Here is a 20,700-nt window from a genome sequence, read left to right on the forward strand (position 1 = left end):
TAAGAACTTTAAGATGTGGAAAGTTCCATGATTTCAGTAGCTGCAGAAAACCACTAAAGATCAGACTGAAGTAACTAGCCCCATTTTGGATACTAAAGAGATCACTGATAAGTTTTATTAAATTTTAATTTAAAATTCTGAGTTGACAATTTTTAGTTTTATACATTTGTGGAGTACAAAAGTAATATGATTTATAAGTGAAATGCATAATAATTAAATCACACTAATAATCATATCTAGCACTTCACCTCTCACTTTTTGTGGTGATAAAATTTGAGTTAGTCTTTTAGCGATTTTGAAATGTGTAATATTATTATTTATGATATTTACCACACTGTGCAGTATATTTCAAAGGAAAAAAATCTTATTTCTTCTAATTTAAACTTTGTACCCTGCCACTTTCATCTTCCCATCCCTCCTGTCCCTCACTAATAACTCATAATACATTGTAGGATAGAAGTTGATGTAAAATCACTTGAATGTCAATAAGAGCTAGATGTTCTAATAATGGGAGTAAAGTGTTTGACTATGTAAAAAGAAATGATAAACTATTGTCTTAGTACTTAGCATTTTTGATCACCAACTGTGTGTTTGGTGTGGTACTATTGCTTTCTATATGGGTTTGCATTAGGTCCTTATGACTGTGCCGAAAGTTTGGCACAAACTTATTATTTCCATTTGTGACAGGGAAACAGGTTTTAAGAAATTGGAATAACTTAGAGTCCACCTACTTAATTACAGAGCTGGAATTTCTAACAGCACCACCTAACTTATGTTCTCTGAAGTTCATATTGTACATGAAAACAATGAAGATGATGTTGAAAATGTGGGGTTGGGGGAGAAGAGTTACTTAACTAGGTGTGAAAGAGATTTGTAAGGAAATTCCATGGAACCAGGCGAGACACGGGAAATCACATAAGGGAGTTTATTAAGCAAACAGAGTGTCTCCCTGCAGGGTAAGAGAGAAAATAAGAGGAAAAGAGAAAGGAAAGAGAAAGGGCGGGCAACTAGAGAGAGTGTGAAAGCCAGGAGGATAGAGAAAAGTGAGGAAGACAGACAGAAGAATGGGGAAAGATGGCGGGGAAGCTATGGTAAACAGTTGAATTCCGCGGGGCTAACAGGGGACCAATATCGGAGAAGGATACTTGCAAGCTGACTGATGAACCAATAGCTAGCTAGGATGTTCACAGATTGGCAAGTGGTTGGGAGGCGGGGAAAATGGCTGCACCGGAAAGGTCAGAGGGAGCAGCTTTGTACATTACAAGATTGATCTTGGTGTAATACAGAAGGGTCTACAGATAAAAAAGCAAAAAATTGCTTCCAAATGTAACTATCAGGTACTGAATTAAGAGTAATTTTTAGGAGCTGGGGGTATAGCTCAGTTGGTAGAGTGCTTGCCTTGCAAGCACAATGCCCTGGGCACCGCCAAAAAAAAAAAAAAGAAGAGTAATTTTTAAAATGTGATTTTGATTTCTAAAACATTTTTGTATGTGGCAAAAACTTTTAAATTAGGTTTTTTTTTCTAGTGGAAAAAGTGAAAGAACAATTAAAACTTTCCTTGGAAAACAAGAATGGCATTGTGCAAACTGGTGAATTGGTAGTTGTGCTTGATGGTTTGGTGATTGAGCAAGAGAATCTAACAAACTGCAACTCATCTCTGACTAGTAAGCTGACTTTATGTGTTCTTAAAATTTAAGGAAAAAAATTGGCAAGGAGTATATAAAAACCTAGTTTGTTTATTTCTTCTTTTTCAGTAGAACTACAGCAGAATGGTGACGCCTTACATGAAAATGGAGAGCCTTCTGCAAGGACAACTACCAGGTAGAATATTGATGTGATATAACATTTCCCATGCATGATGTTTTAAATTTTAAACTTAGTTTAGAATTTGCCACATAATTGAAAAGCTTACATGTAAACTTGTTATTTGTTGAATGCTTGTGAACATTGCTTTATAAAATATTGTTTTACTGAGATATAATACACATACTATAAAAGTCACCCTTGTAAAAGTACCCATTTCAGTGGAGTTTAGTATATTCACAGATTACCCAGCTATCACTATAACCAAAAGCTCAGTTCTTGTCCCTGATGCCAATTCAATAAGGAGGACAGAGTTTTGAGAAAAAGAAAAGGAAATTGTATTGCTTTGCTAGTAAAGGAGAAACACAGGGGACTCTTGTCCTAGAGGCTATGATTCTGCCCATCAGGAGAAATGGATTTTAAAAGAGCTCTTCAAAGGCTACATTCCAGGTGTGCCCTGACAGGGGCTCCAAAGGCATACTGATGGTATGTTAACATTCACTTGTTAATTTGGTAGATACTCACTTCCTAGATCTTCTGGCAGATGTCTCCTTCCTGCCAGATATCTCCTTCCTGTGGAGCACAGATAACTCAAGGTAATCTTTTTCCCTGCCCCGCAGGTTAGGGAGGGTGAAAGGGTCAAGAGGAAAAGGAAAACATGTCTCTCTTAAAAATAAGCCTCATAGCTATATTCAAAAGGGCAAGTGAACCACTGTTGAATCACCACTGGTTTCAGAACATTCTTATCACCCCCCAGAAGAAAGGGTAGCTGTGAGCAGTCACTCACTTCCCATTCCTCTCTCAGCCTCTGTTATCTAGGAATCTACATTCTCTCTCTCTTTGGATTTTTCTGTTCTGGCCATGTCACATAAACATTCATACAATATATGAAGTTGTTTTTTTAAATTTTTTTGATTCATTGTACACAAAAGGAGTACAACTTTCATTTCTCTGGTTGTATACAAGGTAGAGTCCAGCTGTTTGTATAATCATACTTGTACATAGGGTAACGATGTTTGTCTCATTCTCCTGTCTTTCCTTTTGACTAGCTTCTTTTACTTAGCATGTTTCAGGGTTCATTTATGTTGTAGCATGTATCAGTACTTCATTCTTTTATAGAAAATGTCTTTAAATCTATATTTAGGGATTTTGTATTGATAAATAGAGTCAGATATTATGGAAAATCTTATTATTGTCTTAATACCGCCGATTACCAGTGACAAGTTCTTCTCCCTCTAATGTTGAAGTTTGAACGCTAGAGAAGCACGCCAAGGCAAGCATATTAAGCAGGTTTTATTTAAAGGTAATAATACAGACTTCTCCCAGGAGGGAGAAGCGGGCCATGGCTGATGTTCTAAAGTCCCAAGAAGTGAGCGCACCCTACATCTTTTATAGGTTAAGGTCTCTTTTGTTTTCCAGTTCTCTTCCCCCCTTATCTCTCCTTCCTGCCTATGTGACTAGGCCTGGTTTTGCAGGTGAGAAGGGATGGGGCAGGGGGAGGGCCAAAGTGATTCAGCCAGGCAAGGGCCCAGGGGGTATGAATTAGCAGCTCCTTGCTTGCAGTCCTTGATAAAGGCAGGTAAATTTGGTAATCAATGGACTCTGGAGATCTTTGACATTACATTCTCCCAGGGGCAGTCTCCAACTTCCTGAGGCAGATGGCTTTCATGGCTTTCATTTCCTCAACTGGACCCCATCCCCTATTTCTACACTAACTGCCTGTCACCAATTCTGGCTTCATTATTAAGAATTGGCATTCTCCTGTAGATTATGGTCTTTCTCTGAAAACCATCCTGCCATTTCAAAAGCTTCCTAGCATTCACATTTCATGACAGTTAAGAGGATTCTTTGGCTGAAGTATCTAAATTGCAATGAAAGTGAATAATAGATCAATATTTTGGAATTAAAGCCTGAAAATATAGAAATATATTACTATAAATTGACTAGATATATTTGAGAAAGTTTGTTGGTATATGATTAAAGTATGATGTTTATTACTCTACAAAGTCATTAATAGCATTGCTCCTAAATTGCCATTAAATGATTCTTATAAAAGCACTTGAACAGGTAAGTACACCTTCTAGAATGTATATTTGCCTTAAATGTATTTGTTATCCATTAATAATAATAACAAATAATAATTTGTTATAATTATTTGTTATAATTTACATTGAGAAAATTAATGGCAAAGTGGACAGTTAGGTTGATTAAAATGTATTAGAGTGTGAAATATGTTTTTTAATATTCTTTAGAATTTAATTTTAGATGGGCAAACTTGAATTGCTACTAATCTAAAACCTAATATTATTTATTCCATACTAACACATTTGAATTAAAGATTATTTCTCTAGTACTAGGAGGATTTCACATGGGTTCTCTTATTTACATCCTGAATCACTGATTCTCACTGTATAGCTGTGGAGGAGTGCACAAATCAGAATCATTTGGAAGCTTTTTTCAGTACCTGTTCAAACTTTCTAAATACATCTTATAGGTTACAAGGGAGAGGAGGATATAAGAGATACCTATTGAGTGCCTATTCAGTACCAGACCTTAGCCCAAGCACTAAGAGTACCAGATCAGTTCCCAAGAAATTTACATTATGGTGGGATACAGGCTGTTATTAGACTATAGAATAAATAAATAAGCTAACTAAATATAGTGATAAGACCTGTAAAATCATTGAGATAGGATAGAGTTTACAGAAATGGAGAAGAACCAGTTTCAAAGAGAGAGATTAGGGAATTGTCTTTGAGAAAGTCTCATTTGAGCTAAAATTAAATTAGAAAGCCAAGAAAACTTTTCCATATAGAACTCTGAGGGTAGAGCATCCCAGGAAGAAAAATAGCTAGTTCAAAGGCTTCAAGTTTTTTTTATAGTTAACGTACATTCTACAGATTGTTTTCACTCTAGAGTGTAATTAACCCTTTCTGAAAATCTTATCATTATAATTTTGCTGCCTGGTGTATAATAATTTGAAATACACATTTTAAGACTTTTCATTATGCTTTTCATACTTAATAAAATTGCTGAAGTTTATTTATTGCAAGGTGAGCAAGGAACTTGGAAAGAAATAAACATAGATGGGGTGGGAAATATGACTGATTCTCAGAACCTTTTTTGATGATGGTAAGAAACCTGGATTTTATTCCACATTTTTTTTTTTTTGGTGCTGGAGATCGAACTCTCGGCCTTGTGCTTGCAAGGCAAGCACTCTGCCGACTGAGCTATCTCCCCAGCACTCCACATTTTTAATCCCTAGATTTAAGCAGGAAAGGAACAAGATCTGATTTTTATTTTGAAAACAACATTTAAGCTGCTTCTGGATATTGGGTGTCCTTATGTATTTGGAAAAGCTGTCCTCTCTCCTGGCCACTTCCATGATATTTCCGACTCCAGTCCACTGCCAACAGGATTTAAAATGTTTGATTTTGTAGTTATAGTTTTTATTTGTTTATTTGTAGTTAATCTATATGCCATAAATTCTTATAATTCTGGGATATAATAGTTAACTTTCTATGATCATCATATACTCATAATTTTAGTGTCTAGAACTAAATACTTTGTAATGAATATTTAGACATTTCAGCTTATTCTTCATTATTGAATAAAATTATAAGCTTCAAATTTGTTTTTATAAATTTCATGAGTTTTTTTTTGAAACTACATTCAGAGCATTAAAAATAGGCTTATATTCTTAGACTGAAATATTAAAATGTACAACTGGATCATTATTTTGAGGACCTGAATTCATTTGGATTTAGTATATTTTTATATTAGTATTTTTTTTGACTGCTAGTATTGAAATACTTAAAACTGAAAATAAACTTTAGTGGTAATAAAAGTAGGCCATAACTTTGTTAATCAGTCTTAATACCTATCTCTTTACTTGAATGTTAACTCAGTAAATGTTTTCCATGAAAATTCTAATGAAAAGTCATTTAATCATACTTAAGTTATTGAAGTAATACTTTTTCTTTTTAAAGGTTGGCTGTTGAGAGTAGTAATGGAATAGATAATCATGTACCTACAAGCACTGTTGTCCAAAACTCATGCTGTTCGTATGTAGTTAATGGAGACAACACACCTTCATCTCCATCTCAGGTTGCTGCCAGACCCAAAAATACACCAGCCCCCAAAACACTCATATCTGAGCCTACTAATGACACTGGTAAGTGTTGCTATTTATGACACATTGTTTAAATGCAAACTAAATTAAGTTTGTCTATGCTTATACTTCCCTTATTGTGCGGTCTTTCTTAATCTATTCTGTGATAGTAAGTTTTAAATTATACTTCCTGAATATTTTCTGAATTTAAAATTTTCTAGATTATTTAGGAAGATATTCCAAAAATATATTAGAGATAACAACATATTTTACTAAGTGAATGCTTTTGTGATAGCTCGATCTTGGGCTTTATGCCACAAAATACCATTTAATTCATGATATAAAATATGTTTCTGAAGGAACTTTAGTGAAGCATTGATTTAGTAATGAATGATTTCTTTAATTGTCTTTTAATGTATAAGTGCTTCTTTTTATCCTTAGTACCTAACATGGGAAAAAAAAAGTACTATGGTTTGATAGAACTATCAGAAAGTTTTATATTTCTTCAAATTAAGAATTACTCTATTATAGAAGAAATATTTAAAGAACATTTTCTTTCTAATCTTTTTTTGATTTTTCTGAATTGACAACATAATATGAACCACATAACCTGGTCCCTTATTCCAAGAGCAAATACAGTAGTGAGTTTCATAGAACTCTGCTTAATATTCTCTATCTTCAGTGTAGAATGATTTATCTTCATATACAAGTCAATTAAAAATCATTCTTTGGGTAGTCATAACTACACATTCTAAATACTCAGCTTGCTTATGGGTATTTGCTTAATCTTGAAATTAAATTTTGCAATTTTAAAAATACAGTTTGAATTAATAGCTGTACAAAAACCAGTACCTTTTTTTTTTTAATATCACATAGTAAAAAGATTTATCTGGGTGTCAGAGTTCTTCACGAAAAGGCATGAAGCCAATGCTTTTTAGTTGGGAAAGCTTTTTAAGTTATCAAATAGTTATCCACACTAAAAAAACAAAACCACATAAACATGGAGAAAAAAATCCTGTTATCCATTTTAAAAATTTATATTTTAAGCAGTGTAACTTCCTTGTGAACTCTCAAAAGAGGTTGTAAAACAACAAAACAAAAAATCAAAAATCAAAACATCTTTTCATCCTTATGTGACCAAATGAATGACTTGATTTATTATATGGGTTTATCTTTGGATTCAGAATGATTAGCCAGTTCCATTCTTTCTGGCAGTAATTAAATAACAGGGCCACTTATTAAGTCCACTCTTGATTAAGGAAAAGAATAAAATGGAAATGTTGAATGTTCATTCCAGAAAGGATTATATCACCTTTCTATGTCCTTCTTGTCATCTTCCTTCATTTAAAGTATTTGGAATTTGATGGGTTAGCTCTTATTACTAAAACATTTAGCTGTTTGAATAGATCGGTGAAAATATCCATCCACCATTACTTTTAGTTGTATGTTTTAGCACTTGGGCATAGTCAGGTGTTGATGTAAAAGGGGGAAGGAATTAACTAAGGCTCTTCTCATTGTAGGAATCTCTTACATAAATTCTCTAGCATGTCAAATACTTTTATAGACTCTTTCAAAGGGGAATAAATTCACTTTTCACATTCTTCTCTTACTTATCCTTGCCTGGAATTTCAAGGTAAAAATAAAATTCTCATGTGAGGAACTAGAAATGAAAGCTCTGTCATAACTAATTCCCGTGATATTCATAATAATCATAAGGTAATCTAGGGTATCTGAATAAAAATAATGATAGCTAACATTTGTGCTATACATGTTTTATATACTGCATATCCATGAAATGAATTAGCTCTCACAATAACTCCTTGCAATAGATATCAATATATTCCTCTTTTCTCTGACGAAGACACTAAAGCACAGAGAGATTATAACGAGGAAGTAGAAAATCTGTGACTAACATTCAGCTTTGAGTCTCTCAACCGTACACTGCTTTCTTGTTCACTTTGATGTATGTAGTTTTTATAGTGTCTCAAAGGGGGTAATGTTCATCTTTTATACTATGATAGGCTTCACATAGTATTGCTCCAACCTTTTCATCTTCTCTGATTATTGTTGGTGTTGTGTGACAAAACAATCCAACTGCCACCATTCCGTTGGCTGGTCTACAAAGGCTTCCAGAACCTACTTTGGTAGCAACATGTAACTGCTGCCTTTTGTATGATTGCTCTTCCCTTACAAGGAGGATGAATTCAGGTATCTTTTCAAGGGATGGGTTATCTATCCCTATCTCTTTAAGATGTTGGTACAAGATGGTATTCATTTTTAAAAGTAAGGATTTTAAAGTCAGTTTTTGTTGTTGGAGTTGTGGGGTAAGGGGGGTTGTGTGTGCATATTCTATGTATAACGTTATATTTAATTTCCTATCTGTAGTTTAGATGTGATTTGCCCCTCAAAATTTCACGTGTTGGAAGCTTAATGTGAGAGATGGCAGGACCTTTAAGAAGTGGGACCTAGTGGTCGGAGCTTAGCTCATTGGAGGTGTTCCCTCAGAGAGGATTAAGGTAGTCCTGCTGGGACTCAGAGTTAGTTCTCATGAGAGTGAATTGGTCATAAGTGGGAGCCTGACCAGCTGGTTGCTCTCTGACTTCCTGCCTGGAAATATGATCCCTTTTCCCACATGCTTTCCCATTTGCCATGAGATCCTCCACCAGGCTGAACTGATGCTGATGCCATGCACTTGAACCTCCCAAACTGTGAGCTCAATAAAACCATTTCCTTTATAAAGTCACCCAAATAACAATGTATGGCCCCTAACCTGCTCTGGTATCAGTGTGATATATAATATATGTGTTATATAACATCTAAATTCTGTAAAGTAATGATTCTGGAACACACCTGACCACAAGGGTTTCAGATAAGGGATGGTAGACCAGTATAAGGAATTTAAGACATACAGTATCTTTTCACAGCATTATAAATGAGTGAGGGCTTTTCCCTTCCTTTCTTTTCAAACCTTGACTAAGAGGATCCATTTGACAGGTTTAGTTGGCATATATTAGTAGTTATTTTAGGCTACAATGGGAAGCAGTTGTGATGTAGTGAAAAGATACTATATTTAGCTTCAGCCAGGACTGAGCTCAGTCACCTAAAATGTTAACTGTGATCTGGGAGAAATCTTCAATATTTAGCTCCTCCATTTATAAAGAGGATAATATTCTTATTTAAATACTTCCCAGACTCTTTTGAATATTGAATGAGATAGTAAATAAAAACCATCTACCATAGTCCTTCAACAATGGTAGGTATATATTTTCCACTTTATTCTCATACCCCTAACTTTTAGTATGAAATGAATTTTTCTACATATTATTATTTTATTAGTAGATCAGAGCTCAGTATGGTAAGTTTCATGAAGAACACGTTTTATAAATTTATTAGACTTTTTCTTGGCTTTTTATTCTGAAGAATTTTAAATACATTGAGAGTTGTAACCTGTTCAAACACCGTAGATAAGCACATTATAAAATCAAATTCAGGACTTTGATGTAGGTAACCATCCCCAGAACTTGTTCACATTTTTCCAGTTCTGCCTGTACTGTGTGTGTATGTGTGTGTGTGTGTGTTTGTCTGTAGTTCTGTACTATTTAACTTCCATTTTAACTTTTTTTTGTTGTTGTTGTTGTTGTTTTGTTACCTGGGAGTTGAACCCTGGACCTCCCACATGCTAGGCAAAAACAAGCATTTTTCACAGAACTACATCCCCAGCCCTATAATTGCCATTATAGTTAAGATAAAGAAGCACACTATTACTATGGGACTCTCTTGTGTTCTGTTCACTTTGTAGACACATCAGTCTCTCAAGTGTGAATAGACATTTGAAGAAACTTACAGTGTATGTGCATATAGCTGTTTTTCATATCATTGTTATAAATGGGAGTAAAAATAATGTATTATTAGTCTATTTTCTGTGACTGTAACAAAATACCTGAGTCTGGGTAACTTATAAAGAAAAAGGGTTTATTTGGTTCACAGTTTTGGAGGCTGAAAGTTCAAGAGTAGCCCCATTTGTGTGTGTGTGTATGTGTGAGAGTGACAGTACTGGGGATTAATCCCGGGACCTCATGCATGTTAGGCAAATGCTCTACTGCTGAGTTATACCTCCAGCCCAAGTAGTCCTATTTGTTTGACTTCTAGTGAAGGACTGGAGGCCAGGATGGATGACTTCTTGATAGAAGTACATACCAAAGGGAGAGATCACTTGGCTAAACAGGAAGCCAGAGGTGACTAAGAGGTCAGACTTGCTCATTTATAACAATTTACTCTCTCAGCAACTCACAAGGTTCCACAAGACCTACCTTAAACCCTTCCAAAGTAGCATCCCCAATGACCCAATCTCCTCTCTCTTGGTGCCACTTCTAGATCTGCCTCCTAGCACACCAAGGACCAAGCTTATAAGCACATCAGCCTTTGGGAGCCAACATACTCAAACCAAATGGTATTCAGACACTCCAGTGTTTCTGCCTTTTTCTTATTTACCTAAAAGAACTGTTAGAATGAGGAACAGCTGCTTAGTACCATGAGATGGATATATCATAAAGTCCATGTAAAACTTCTCAAAGATTAAACATGAAATTAAGGAAGTGTTTCTTGTGACTTCAAAAGTCATAATGACTGAAAGTGAAATTTGGGATATGTTCTTTAAGAAACAAAGTCAAGTTGGGTGTGATGGTGCCACTGTAGTCTCAGTTACTTGGAATGCTGAGGCTTAAGCCCAGGAGTTTGGAACCAGCCTGGGCAACATAGGAAGACCCCGTTTCTTTAAAACAAAAACAAAAACAAAAACAAACAAACAAAAAATACCCAAGTCAGTGAACGTGATCTATCTTGTGGAGGAGGTAATGAGATGTTTTGCAAAAGCTTCTACTATCATGCCTATCACATGATATATATATATAATTTTTGATTTTTAATTGAATATCCATGTATATTTTCACATATATATTCCTATGTTTATATACATTAATATATATGTGAATATATACTAACAACAACCAAATTCCTGCTCCAGCATTTTCATATATATTCAGTTACATAATTATAAACTCAAACTGAAACAAATAATAAACATCCATTTCAAAAGAAAAATAACTACATACAAATTTATATCCCCTTAAATATTTTCATGTATATTTTTACATGTATATTCATATTTGTATTCCTATAAATGTATAAAAATGTTGTTTCTAAACCCTATTTTTCTACATTAGTCATATATCTACCAATACACCTCAGAGAAACCTCTATACATATAAACTATAACATTTTACATGAATGTATCTGAATTTGGGGATATAAATTCATATTCACATAAAACCATAGATTTTACATATATGTATATATGTGTATATATATGTATATATACACACACACATATATATACTCATTTCCATAGGCATAACCCAGATTTCACATATAACAATATTGCTTATCCATCAAAAATATCCATGTGTAACTGCTGATATATAATATTAACTCTATATTCATATATACAGAATATGTTAGGTCTTCCTTTTTAATCCAATCTGCCAATCTGTGCCTTTTGATTGATGAGTTTAGGTCATTAATGTTATTGTTATTATTGAGATATGATTTGTGTTCCCAGTCATTTTGGTTTATTTCTAGTTTTTAACTTGAATTAGTTTCTCTTTGATTGACTATTCCTTTAATGTTCCTCCCTTTGCTGGTTTTTCATTTTTAGTTTTTGTCATCTTCATATTTTGCTGAAAATATTCTGAAGTGCAGGCTTTCTGGTTGTGAATTCTTTTTATTTTTCATGGAAGGTTTTTAATTTTCAAATCTGAAGCTTAATTTTGCTGGATATAGGATTCTTGGTTGCCATTCATTTTCTTTTAGAACTTGGTATATGTTCAATTCTAGGATCTCCTAACTTTGAGGGTCTAAATTGAGAAATCAGCTGAGATCTGTATTGGTTTTCCCCTGCATGTAATCTGATGTTTTTCCTCTTACAACCTTTGAAATTCTATCTTTAATTCTGTATGTTAGGCATTTTCATTTTAATGTGCCTTGATGTGCGTCTGTTGTGATTTTTGCACATTTGGGTTCTATAAGTCTCTTGTATTTGCTTTTCCATTTCGTTCTTTAGATTTGAGAAATTTTCTGATATTATTTCATTGAAAAGAGTGTGCATTCTTTTGGTTTGTATCTCTGTGCCTGCATCTATCCTGATAAATTATAAATGTGGTCTTTTCATGTTATCCCATAATTCTTGGAAGTTCTGTTCGTGGTTTCTTAACATTGTTTTGCGGTAACTGTTTTCAAGAGTGTATATTTTGTCTTCATTGATTGAGGTTCTGTCTTCCAAATGGTCTAATCTGTTGGTGATACTTTCTATGAATTTTTAATTTGGTTTATTGTTTCCTTCATTTCAAGGATTTCTGTTTTTGTTTATTTTTCAGAATCTCTATATTGAAAGTGATCTTTTGCTACCTGTATCTGCTCTCTTACATCATCCTTTACTTCACAGATCAGTTCAACTATGTACAATCTAAATTTCTCCTCTGACAGTACTTCCACTGTGATGTTGATGGGTTCTGTTATTGGAGTATCTTGGTTTGCTTGGGGTGATTTGTTCTTTTTCATGTTGTGTCTACCCATCTAACAGTATTGATCTCTGAGGCAGTAGAGTTTCTATCCTGTGGACTTAGAGTGTCCCTGAAGGTTTCTGGTACCTCACTGTTTAGGGGGAGACAAATAATAATAACCAATGCAAACAGTTTATAGCATTAAACCAAGTAGTTCCTACTATGATGTCTACAGTGTTATCACAATAAACAGAAATTATATGATCAGTTATTGCCTATAGTAAGAACAGCAAATTTGCCAAAGGGTTTACATTTTCAAATGGTGCACAGGGAGATTATGAGGACATGTAGACAGGGATGATTAGGAGGCGGGAGGAGGAAAGACAGAAGTAAAAGATTAAAGACTAAAAGAGAACAGTAGAGATTGTCTGTTAGCAGAAGAAAAGAGAATCAAGGGAAATTGGTAGGTAGGAGAAAAATATATATATAAAGCAAAAATTTTTAAAAAATTAAAAGTAAAAATAAAAGAATACAAAGCAAAACTAAAATATACTAATCAAACATTCTAATTCTTAAAAAAATAATCCACGTAAAATTACTGGCTTCAAAAATGCTAGAGATGAGGGAAAAAAAAAAATAGGACTGTATAAATGTCCATGTACCATTAAGGTCACTAATAGTGAAACAGGAAAGAAAGAAAAAAAAAAAAAAGTCATGATGAAAAGTTAAAGAATTCTTTCTGTTATAGTTCAAAATATTCTCGGCTTCTCTTAGAAGTTTTAGGTGGGGTCTTCTGAAGTTTGATTCTCCACCCTCTGGATTGCTGGAGTGAGAGAGGTAATCTCCGTAGGCAGAATTCCTGAAGGCAGGGTTTAGGTTTAGGTGGGAGCCAGGCTCTTTCCTGAGTGCTCATTGGTCTGGAGATTTTAAATCAGCGCACCTCCACCGCCCAGTATTTGCTGGTTCATGCTGGAAGACTTTACCCCAGGAATCTCCCTTGGGTTCCACTTGTGTGGTGGGGGAGCCTACTCCTATGTCACCTAAAGACCCCGTGTTTCCTGGTCCTGGGTTCAGTCTCCAAACAATTTCTTCCGGCCCTGCCTCTGAGTTCTCAGCCAGATATGTCTCTTCCAGCTGGTCCTTCAGGCAGTTGGATTGGACCGGGAGGGGTAGAGGCAGGTGGGTTTCCATGACCAGCCCTGTATAACCCTCTCTCCACATTTTGATTTTCTCCTGATCACTTAAGCACACTCTATGTTGTGCAGTGTGTGTTTACTGGGCCTATATTGCAGGCCAAACTCAGGTTTGCCAGTAATTGGCTTTCTCAGTTTCCGGCCCCTTCTGCACAGAAGCTTCAAAATGGTTCCGTTCTTTTTCTTCCCGGATGCTGCTGTCTGGAGAGATTTTGACTTCTTTCCCCACATAGGGATATCGTGAAGCAAGTAGTTCAGGTTTGTTGGGCAGTGTCCTTGGTGTCTAAATGCTCTGTACCAAGACATACCTTGGGCCTCCCAAAAATGTGTGTTCCTTTAATTCCTTTATCCCTCTACTGTGCTCACTGAGGGACCTCTCTGGCTGGAGCTTCTGGCCTGGTTGTGGCAGCGACTGTGCCACTGAGGATTTTTTCCTTATTTTATTATGTTCAACCTCTTGTGTCCCTGGTCTGCTTTGAATGTCTACTTTTAGGTTCCAGTGAAGTCCTCCCACCCTTTTTTTGTTTGTTTGTTTACCCACTTTGCAAAGAATCTGCCTGTCTGCTTTCTTGATTTCACACTATGAAGTATCTAGAAACACAACCTCTATTTTGCCATCTTGGATCTGTCACATAAGGTTTTAATTATTTGCTTGTATATGATTCTTCATATTCCCTTCACAAGTAGGAAACCTATGACCCTGGTCATTTTCCTTTCATTTCTGTTTACCTTCCCTTGTGAATTTGTCAATTCATTCATCCTTATACACATTTGTCAATAGGGCTTTATTTTGCATAAACAGCACAAGGTTGGACACTGCTGGATATCTGGGTATATGTGTGTCAGAGTTTCTCAACCTCAGCACTATTGGCATTTCAAGTTAGCAAATTCTTTGTCATTGGGGGTTGTCTTGTGCACTTCAGGGTGTTTAGGAGTATTCCTGATCAGTGGGTACCAGTAATTTCACCCCCTCCCCTTAAGATATGACAAATACATCTCTAGACATTACCAAGTGTTTCCTGAGAGCAGGGCAGGCAAAGTCTCTCCCAGTTGAGAACCACTGATGTATATGAATAGTAATCCCTCCAATCAAAGATATTTTTGTGGCTTCTTAACACAGTTAGTATAGGCTAACAAATGTTTATTGAGTTATTTAATTGAAATAAATTATCTCTGGCCAGCTTTTTAAAATTAATGTACTTTATATTTTAGTACAGTTTTAGATTTAGAAGAAAAAATGAGCAAATAATACAAAAGTCCCAAGTATCCCCTGAATGTAAGTCAGAATTTCCCCTACTATTATGAGCATTTTACATTACTGTGGCACATTTGTTACAACCAGTGGACCATTAATGAATTACTAATAAATTGTCATTAACTAAAGTCCATAGTTTAAAATTCACTCTGTGTGTAATGGTTTTATGTGCATTTTTACAAATGCATATTATCATGTGCACACCATTACAGTATCATGCAGAATAGTTCTCATTATTCCAAAATTCCTGTTCGTCATCTGTGTATCTTTCCCCCAGTCCCTAGAAACCACTAATCTTTCTACTGTCTCTGTAGCTCTGCCATTTCCAGAATGTCATATAGTTGGAATCATACAGATTGTGGACTTTTCAGATTGACTCCTTTGACTTAGCAATGGGCACTTAGGTTCCTCAGTGTCCTTTGAGGGTTAATATTTATTTTTAACACTAAATAATATTCTACTGTGTGGGTATACCATAATTTCTTTCTCAAGTATATCCTCAATATTTTATTTAACACCTTTTGGTTTGTACTAAAAACAATCGCAAAATCTTTATCTAGTAATTTGTTACCATAGTAGATTTCTTAACTTAATTCCCTAATATTGAACATCTTTGAATTTATTTATATATGATGTTGCTCTCTGGTTTTCTTGGGCTGCTGTTGTTCAATTTTAGTTTTGAAAGAGTTGTATTACCTTCACAGAATGTTGGAAAGCTACCTTTCTCTTTTTCTGTCCTCATATAACACTTTAAATAACCTCGGAATCATCCAATTCATTAAAGTCGCATAGAATTTTCTCAAAAACCTGTCTTGAGTCTGGTGCCTTTAAGGTGAATGGTGTCAATTTGTTTGTTGCCTTTCCCATTTCTACCTTGATTGCTCTTTTAAATTTTTTCTTTTTATTTACAAAACTTGGCAATCTATATTTCATGGTTTCTCCAATTTTTCTGATGCATTTGTTTAAGATATAGATTCCCAGGCCCTTCTGTACAGGTTTCCCCTAGAGTTTTTTAAAATCTAGGATGGAAACTGAGATACAATTTTTCAGAAAGATCCCAGTTGACTCCTCTCAGGTAGTTTAGGAAGTTCTGGTCTGTTTTATCAGTTTTTGATTCATTTCCTTCAACCTCTTTGTTTCTACCCTGGCTCTATAATTGAATTGTAAGGTTATTTATTACCATTCTTTATTCTAGCCTTGGGTACTGCTTTGGCCATGTCCAGTATCATTTGACATAGGTGTTTTCATTGTCATTAATTCCTCTAAAGTTCGTGATTTCATTTTCATGTCCTTTTAACTTAATAATAATTATCATTTTTTAATCTTCTAAGCAAGTTACCATTTTAATGGAAGTATAAGAACTAGTCTTCTCATCAAAGACAATCCTTGAGAAGTAGAAAGCAGTTTCTGCCAGACTTTTAGTAAATATTTCAGTAAGTTGAATTTTGTTATGTTTATTTCTACTTTAGTTGAGTTATAATCAGAATGTAGCCACCTGATTGTAGAATTGGAGATTTTCTTTTTGTCTTCTACACATTCAAGCTTCTCCAAAAATGTGTATGATATGTATACAGTTACACATATTATACAAATATGTATAACTGCCTTTAACTTCAAAATTTAGACCAAGTTTATTGATTTAGGTTATTAGTTCTCTCATATTTTTAATGTGTCTTCTAATGCTTTGTTTTTTATCTGCATAGTTTCAAGACAGGTATATTCAATTTTTCCTTTGTGATTTGTCTTTTATTAATTCAGCAAATATTTATAGCTTACATATGTCAGTCATTTTTTTAGCTATTGGGAAAACAAAAGAGAACAAGTTTGACAAAACTTTTTCACTCCAAACTTAATGAAAAATTTAAAAACATAATTTCAAAACATGAGGAAAGAAAAGAATCAGTATAATATGCAACATAGAATGAGGGTGGGTGTGTACAACATTAATTAAGGTGTTCAAGGACTGCCTTGCTGAAGGTGTAGGAAGCGTGGATTTGAACCATGAGAAGAAACCTGTCTTGAAGTATTCTAAGACCAAAGGAAAGTAAGTTCACATTCCTGACACGGGAAGGATTTTGTTTTATTCAAAGAACAGAAGGACAACCCTTGTAAGAAGTCAGATATAGCTGTGGATTAGGTTGTGGTAAAAACTTTGTAATACTTTGATGTTTATTCTGCTTGCAATGGGAATCTTTTTTTTGGCAACAGAGATTGAACCCAGGGGGCTTAACCATTGAGCCAATATCAACAACTCTTTCTCGTTTTTATTTTGAGACACGATCTCACTAAGTTGCTTAGGCCTTTGCAAAGTTGCTGAGACTGGCCTTGAACTTAGAATCATCCTGCCTAGCCTCCCTAGTTGCTGGGATTACAGACTTGGGCCACCATGCCCAGCTATAATGAGAATCTGTTGGCATGTTTATTCAGAGGAACAAGGTTTTAATGAGATTACTTCAGCTGCTGTTGGCAGAATGAATTGTAGTTGGAAGAGAGAAGAGGTAGTCAGATAGTTTTTTTTAAAATAGTGTAAGCAAGAAATGGTGAACTAGAGTGTAATGGTAAAGACAGAGAAGAGCTGAGAGAACTTGTTGAATTATGTGTGAGAGAGAAGTGTTGCCTTGAGTGATTGATAAAGTTTTCATTTAATTTTCTTCCTCTGTTTCTAATAATTGTTTCATGTGCTATGTTGCATTGTGCACCAAGGTGTATGACTGTTTCTTGGACGCAATAACGTCTTTCTTCAAATATTTCTCTTCCCATTTAATGTTATTTTGCTTTGGAAAGATTAGTGATAATTCTTTCTTTTGTGGAAAATAATTTTTCACACCTTGAAAGAATGAAAATCAAATAAAATAGTATTTTTAAGTGAACACATAAAAGAGACATGGGAATTCAGTCTTTCTTTGCATAGTCTCTTTGTATTTCTCCATAATACCTTAACAGTATTGGGTATAAAGTAGCTCTGTAGATATTTTATTTCTTCTGTTTCACTATTGTTTTCTAACCCTTCTCCCCAAGCCATTCTCTCCTCCTTATTTGTTACAGCACTTGATTTATTCTGTTGTTTCACATTTGATTCCTTGAATAATGCAGTCTTCTCTCCTTTTCACTATTAAGTTTTTTTTTCTTTTAAAAACTACCTGAAGATTTAATTTGCCTAATTACATCCCCCTACACCAGTTCATTAGAACTTTGAGGTAGAATCCTCTGATAGATTTTGTTCAATAATGTGTTTTCCTTGCAGTTTTAATTGACTCACTTTTATAGTGACACATAGTTGAAATGGATCAGTTATACTTAAAATAAAAATTATGGAAATTACATCACCAGTACTCACCAGTAGACCAGTCTCAGTACTGTGTTATTTCTTCAGAAAGTGAATGAGTTCATGGATCTTTTTACAGTTCCCTATTGTACTTCTTAAGAATTAATGCCATTATATATTTCCTATAGGCAAAGAAGTGGTTCTGATATTAGCTACCATTTGTATACAAGAAGAAAAGTTTAAAGGGATCATTTTTATATTGCCCATTTAGACTTTCTATTAGAATTGATGTTTTGGAGGGAAAACATTTGTTATCCTAATGTTTGGTTTTTCTTTCCTGAAGTTGATTATATATACTTAAAATTTGATTATTATTTTTCTTAAAATGAGAGGTATAAAAAAATAATAATCATAATTTTATTTTCATTTCATCGGTACCTGGTATATTGCTTATTGCTCAGTCCGAATTAGGCTCTGATGTAGTGTAATTGATTGACTAGGTAATTGGGTGCTTTGTCATTATACTTCGTAGATCATCTTATTAATTTTCCCTTCTCAGTTAATCAAGAATCATCCTCACCTGCACCAACTGATAATGCTTCTGCCATGGGTACTCAATTAGCATCTGAAGAAACCACCGTGACTTCAAATTACACTAGCACTTCCATTGAAGATCCTCCCGATCAAGAGATACAAGAGAGTCTGGTTTCCTCAGAGCACAGTGAATGTATTCCTTCTGTCAGTACAGAATTGGGATCTGAAGCTAGGAGCATTTTAGACCCTGACTCCTCTAATTCTGGAAATAGTTCTGCTTTTGACAAATTAAGGCAGCCAGATGGGTGTGTGGAATCTGTACGGCAGCAGTCTGGAAGTGCCAACACAGAATCTTTGCCATCAGGGTATGTTGAACAATTTTATTTAAGTTTGACTTCCATTTAAGTACTAATTTTTTGGTGATATGTAACTACTGAATATGTATATAAAATGTTTCTGTTGTTCAGAAATTTGAAATCTTAAGTTGGAATCTGATTTTCACAATTTATGCCAAGCACAAGTACTTTCTGGAACTAAGAACAATTGCTCATCTAGTTAAAGTATACATAATATAAAGGGAAAAGAGATGTTAATTTGCGTAGACCTCTGGATTTGATTTTGACTTTTTAATGAGAGTGATCATGACACTATAATAACTTCAGTGTTCTATTTTTCTTTGTGGTCTGCTCTCCAGACCTCATACTTGAGAACAACTAACCTTTCCCCCCCCCCCACTAATATTGAGTGCTGGTGATAGTTACATAATCCTGACAACTGGCTCTATTATGAACCACTTTTCATTGCTGCTTAGTAATTCATAATCTCCTTTAAGGTTCCCTCTATAATTTCTTAGCTCCCCATAATTTTCTTTAAAGAGTATTCTATATGTGTGTTCCATTTGGTCATCTCTTCCATATTAGTAGATTTTTTTTCTTCTTACTTGGTACTCGGGATTGATCCCAGGAGTGCTCTACCACTGATCTACGCCCGCATCCCTTTTTATTTTTATTTATTTATTTATTTATTTAAATTTACCCTTTTTATTTTTTATTTTGAGACCATGGTCTTGCTAAGTTGCTTAGAGCCTTACTAAGTTGTTGAGACTGGCCTTGAACTTGGAATCTTCTTGCCTTAGCCTCCAGAGTTGCTGGAATTACAGGCATGTCCCATGGTGCCCTGCTACTTAGGTGTTTTTAAAATTTTTTTTTTAGTTTTGGCTCTGTTAATAACTAAATTAATTATTCATTGTTTCTATATTCAATAAGTTTATTTATAGGTTCAGACTTGAAAATGTGTATATGATGTAGTTTGTACTGTAATAAAAATATATACAGTGTTTTCAAGACATAATAGACAGAACGTCAACTCATAGCTGTTGTAACCACACTTCTAGAGGTCTCTGAGTACCTTATTGACCTTGTTTTCTTATGTAATTATGTTCATACTCCTTTCCTACTTTGGAACCATTTTTTCTTAGTGTTCTTTTCTCGTTCATTTGATTTTGCCCACTGTTTGTGGTTTCAGCCTTTGTTGTTGTTGTGTGCATGTCCCCAGTAGATCTCGCCCTCTCACGGCACTTTTTAATGATGTCCAAACCCGACTTTTCTCTGAGCTGATTTTCATCTGCTTTCTATACATTCCTTCTTGTGTTTCCTGTAAGCACTTCTGACTATACATTATCTTACATTTCCCCTCAAAAATCTCTTTTCTTATTTCTGCTACCTTCAGTAGCTTTTTATTCCCTTTTCTTGTGTGCCAGTCATTATGATGCAAACATGTAGGATGCTGTGGGAAGGAGCATAGCAGAGTTGGGTTAGGAAGAGTAACTGATGCTGTTGAGGTCAACAAATATTTTCTGAAAGAGATGACACCTGAGTGGATTTCTGAAAGAAGAGTAGAAGTTAAGCAATCAAGTAATTGGCACAAGTGTAAAAAGTTTCATCCTCAGAAGAGCCATTTGCATATTTCAGATTGCTAGCATCCAT

The 20,700-nt window shown here is 34.7% G+C and overlaps 1 protein-coding gene across 4 annotated transcripts in view; it reads left to right on the plus strand.

Annotated features, from left to right (window-relative positions):
- The window catches only part of WWP1 (WW domain containing E3 ubiquitin protein ligase 1), a 104,926-nt gene that overhangs the window by 39,928 nt on the left and 44,298 nt on the right, over window positions 1-20,700 (plus strand). For 3 of the 4 annotated variants that reach the window (XM_079143760.1, XM_079143763.1, XM_079143761.1), the window contains 4 exons: window positions 1,527-1,664; window positions 1,755-1,821; window positions 5,790-5,974; window positions 18,741-19,080. In XM_079143760.1, coding sequence (XP_078999886.1) covers window positions 1,527-1,664; window positions 1,755-1,821; window positions 5,790-5,974; window positions 18,741-19,080 — 730 coding nt within the window. The remainder of the gene's footprint in view (window positions 1-1,526; window positions 1,665-1,754; window positions 1,822-5,789; window positions 5,975-18,740; window positions 19,081-20,700) is intronic. The other variant, XM_079143762.1, reaches the window with a different exon arrangement.

Source organism: Sciurus vulgaris (assembly GCF_902686455.1).
Source record: "Sciurus vulgaris genome assembly, chromosome: 1".
Lineage (NCBI taxonomy): Eukaryota > Metazoa > Chordata > Mammalia > Rodentia > Sciuridae > Sciurus > Sciurus vulgaris.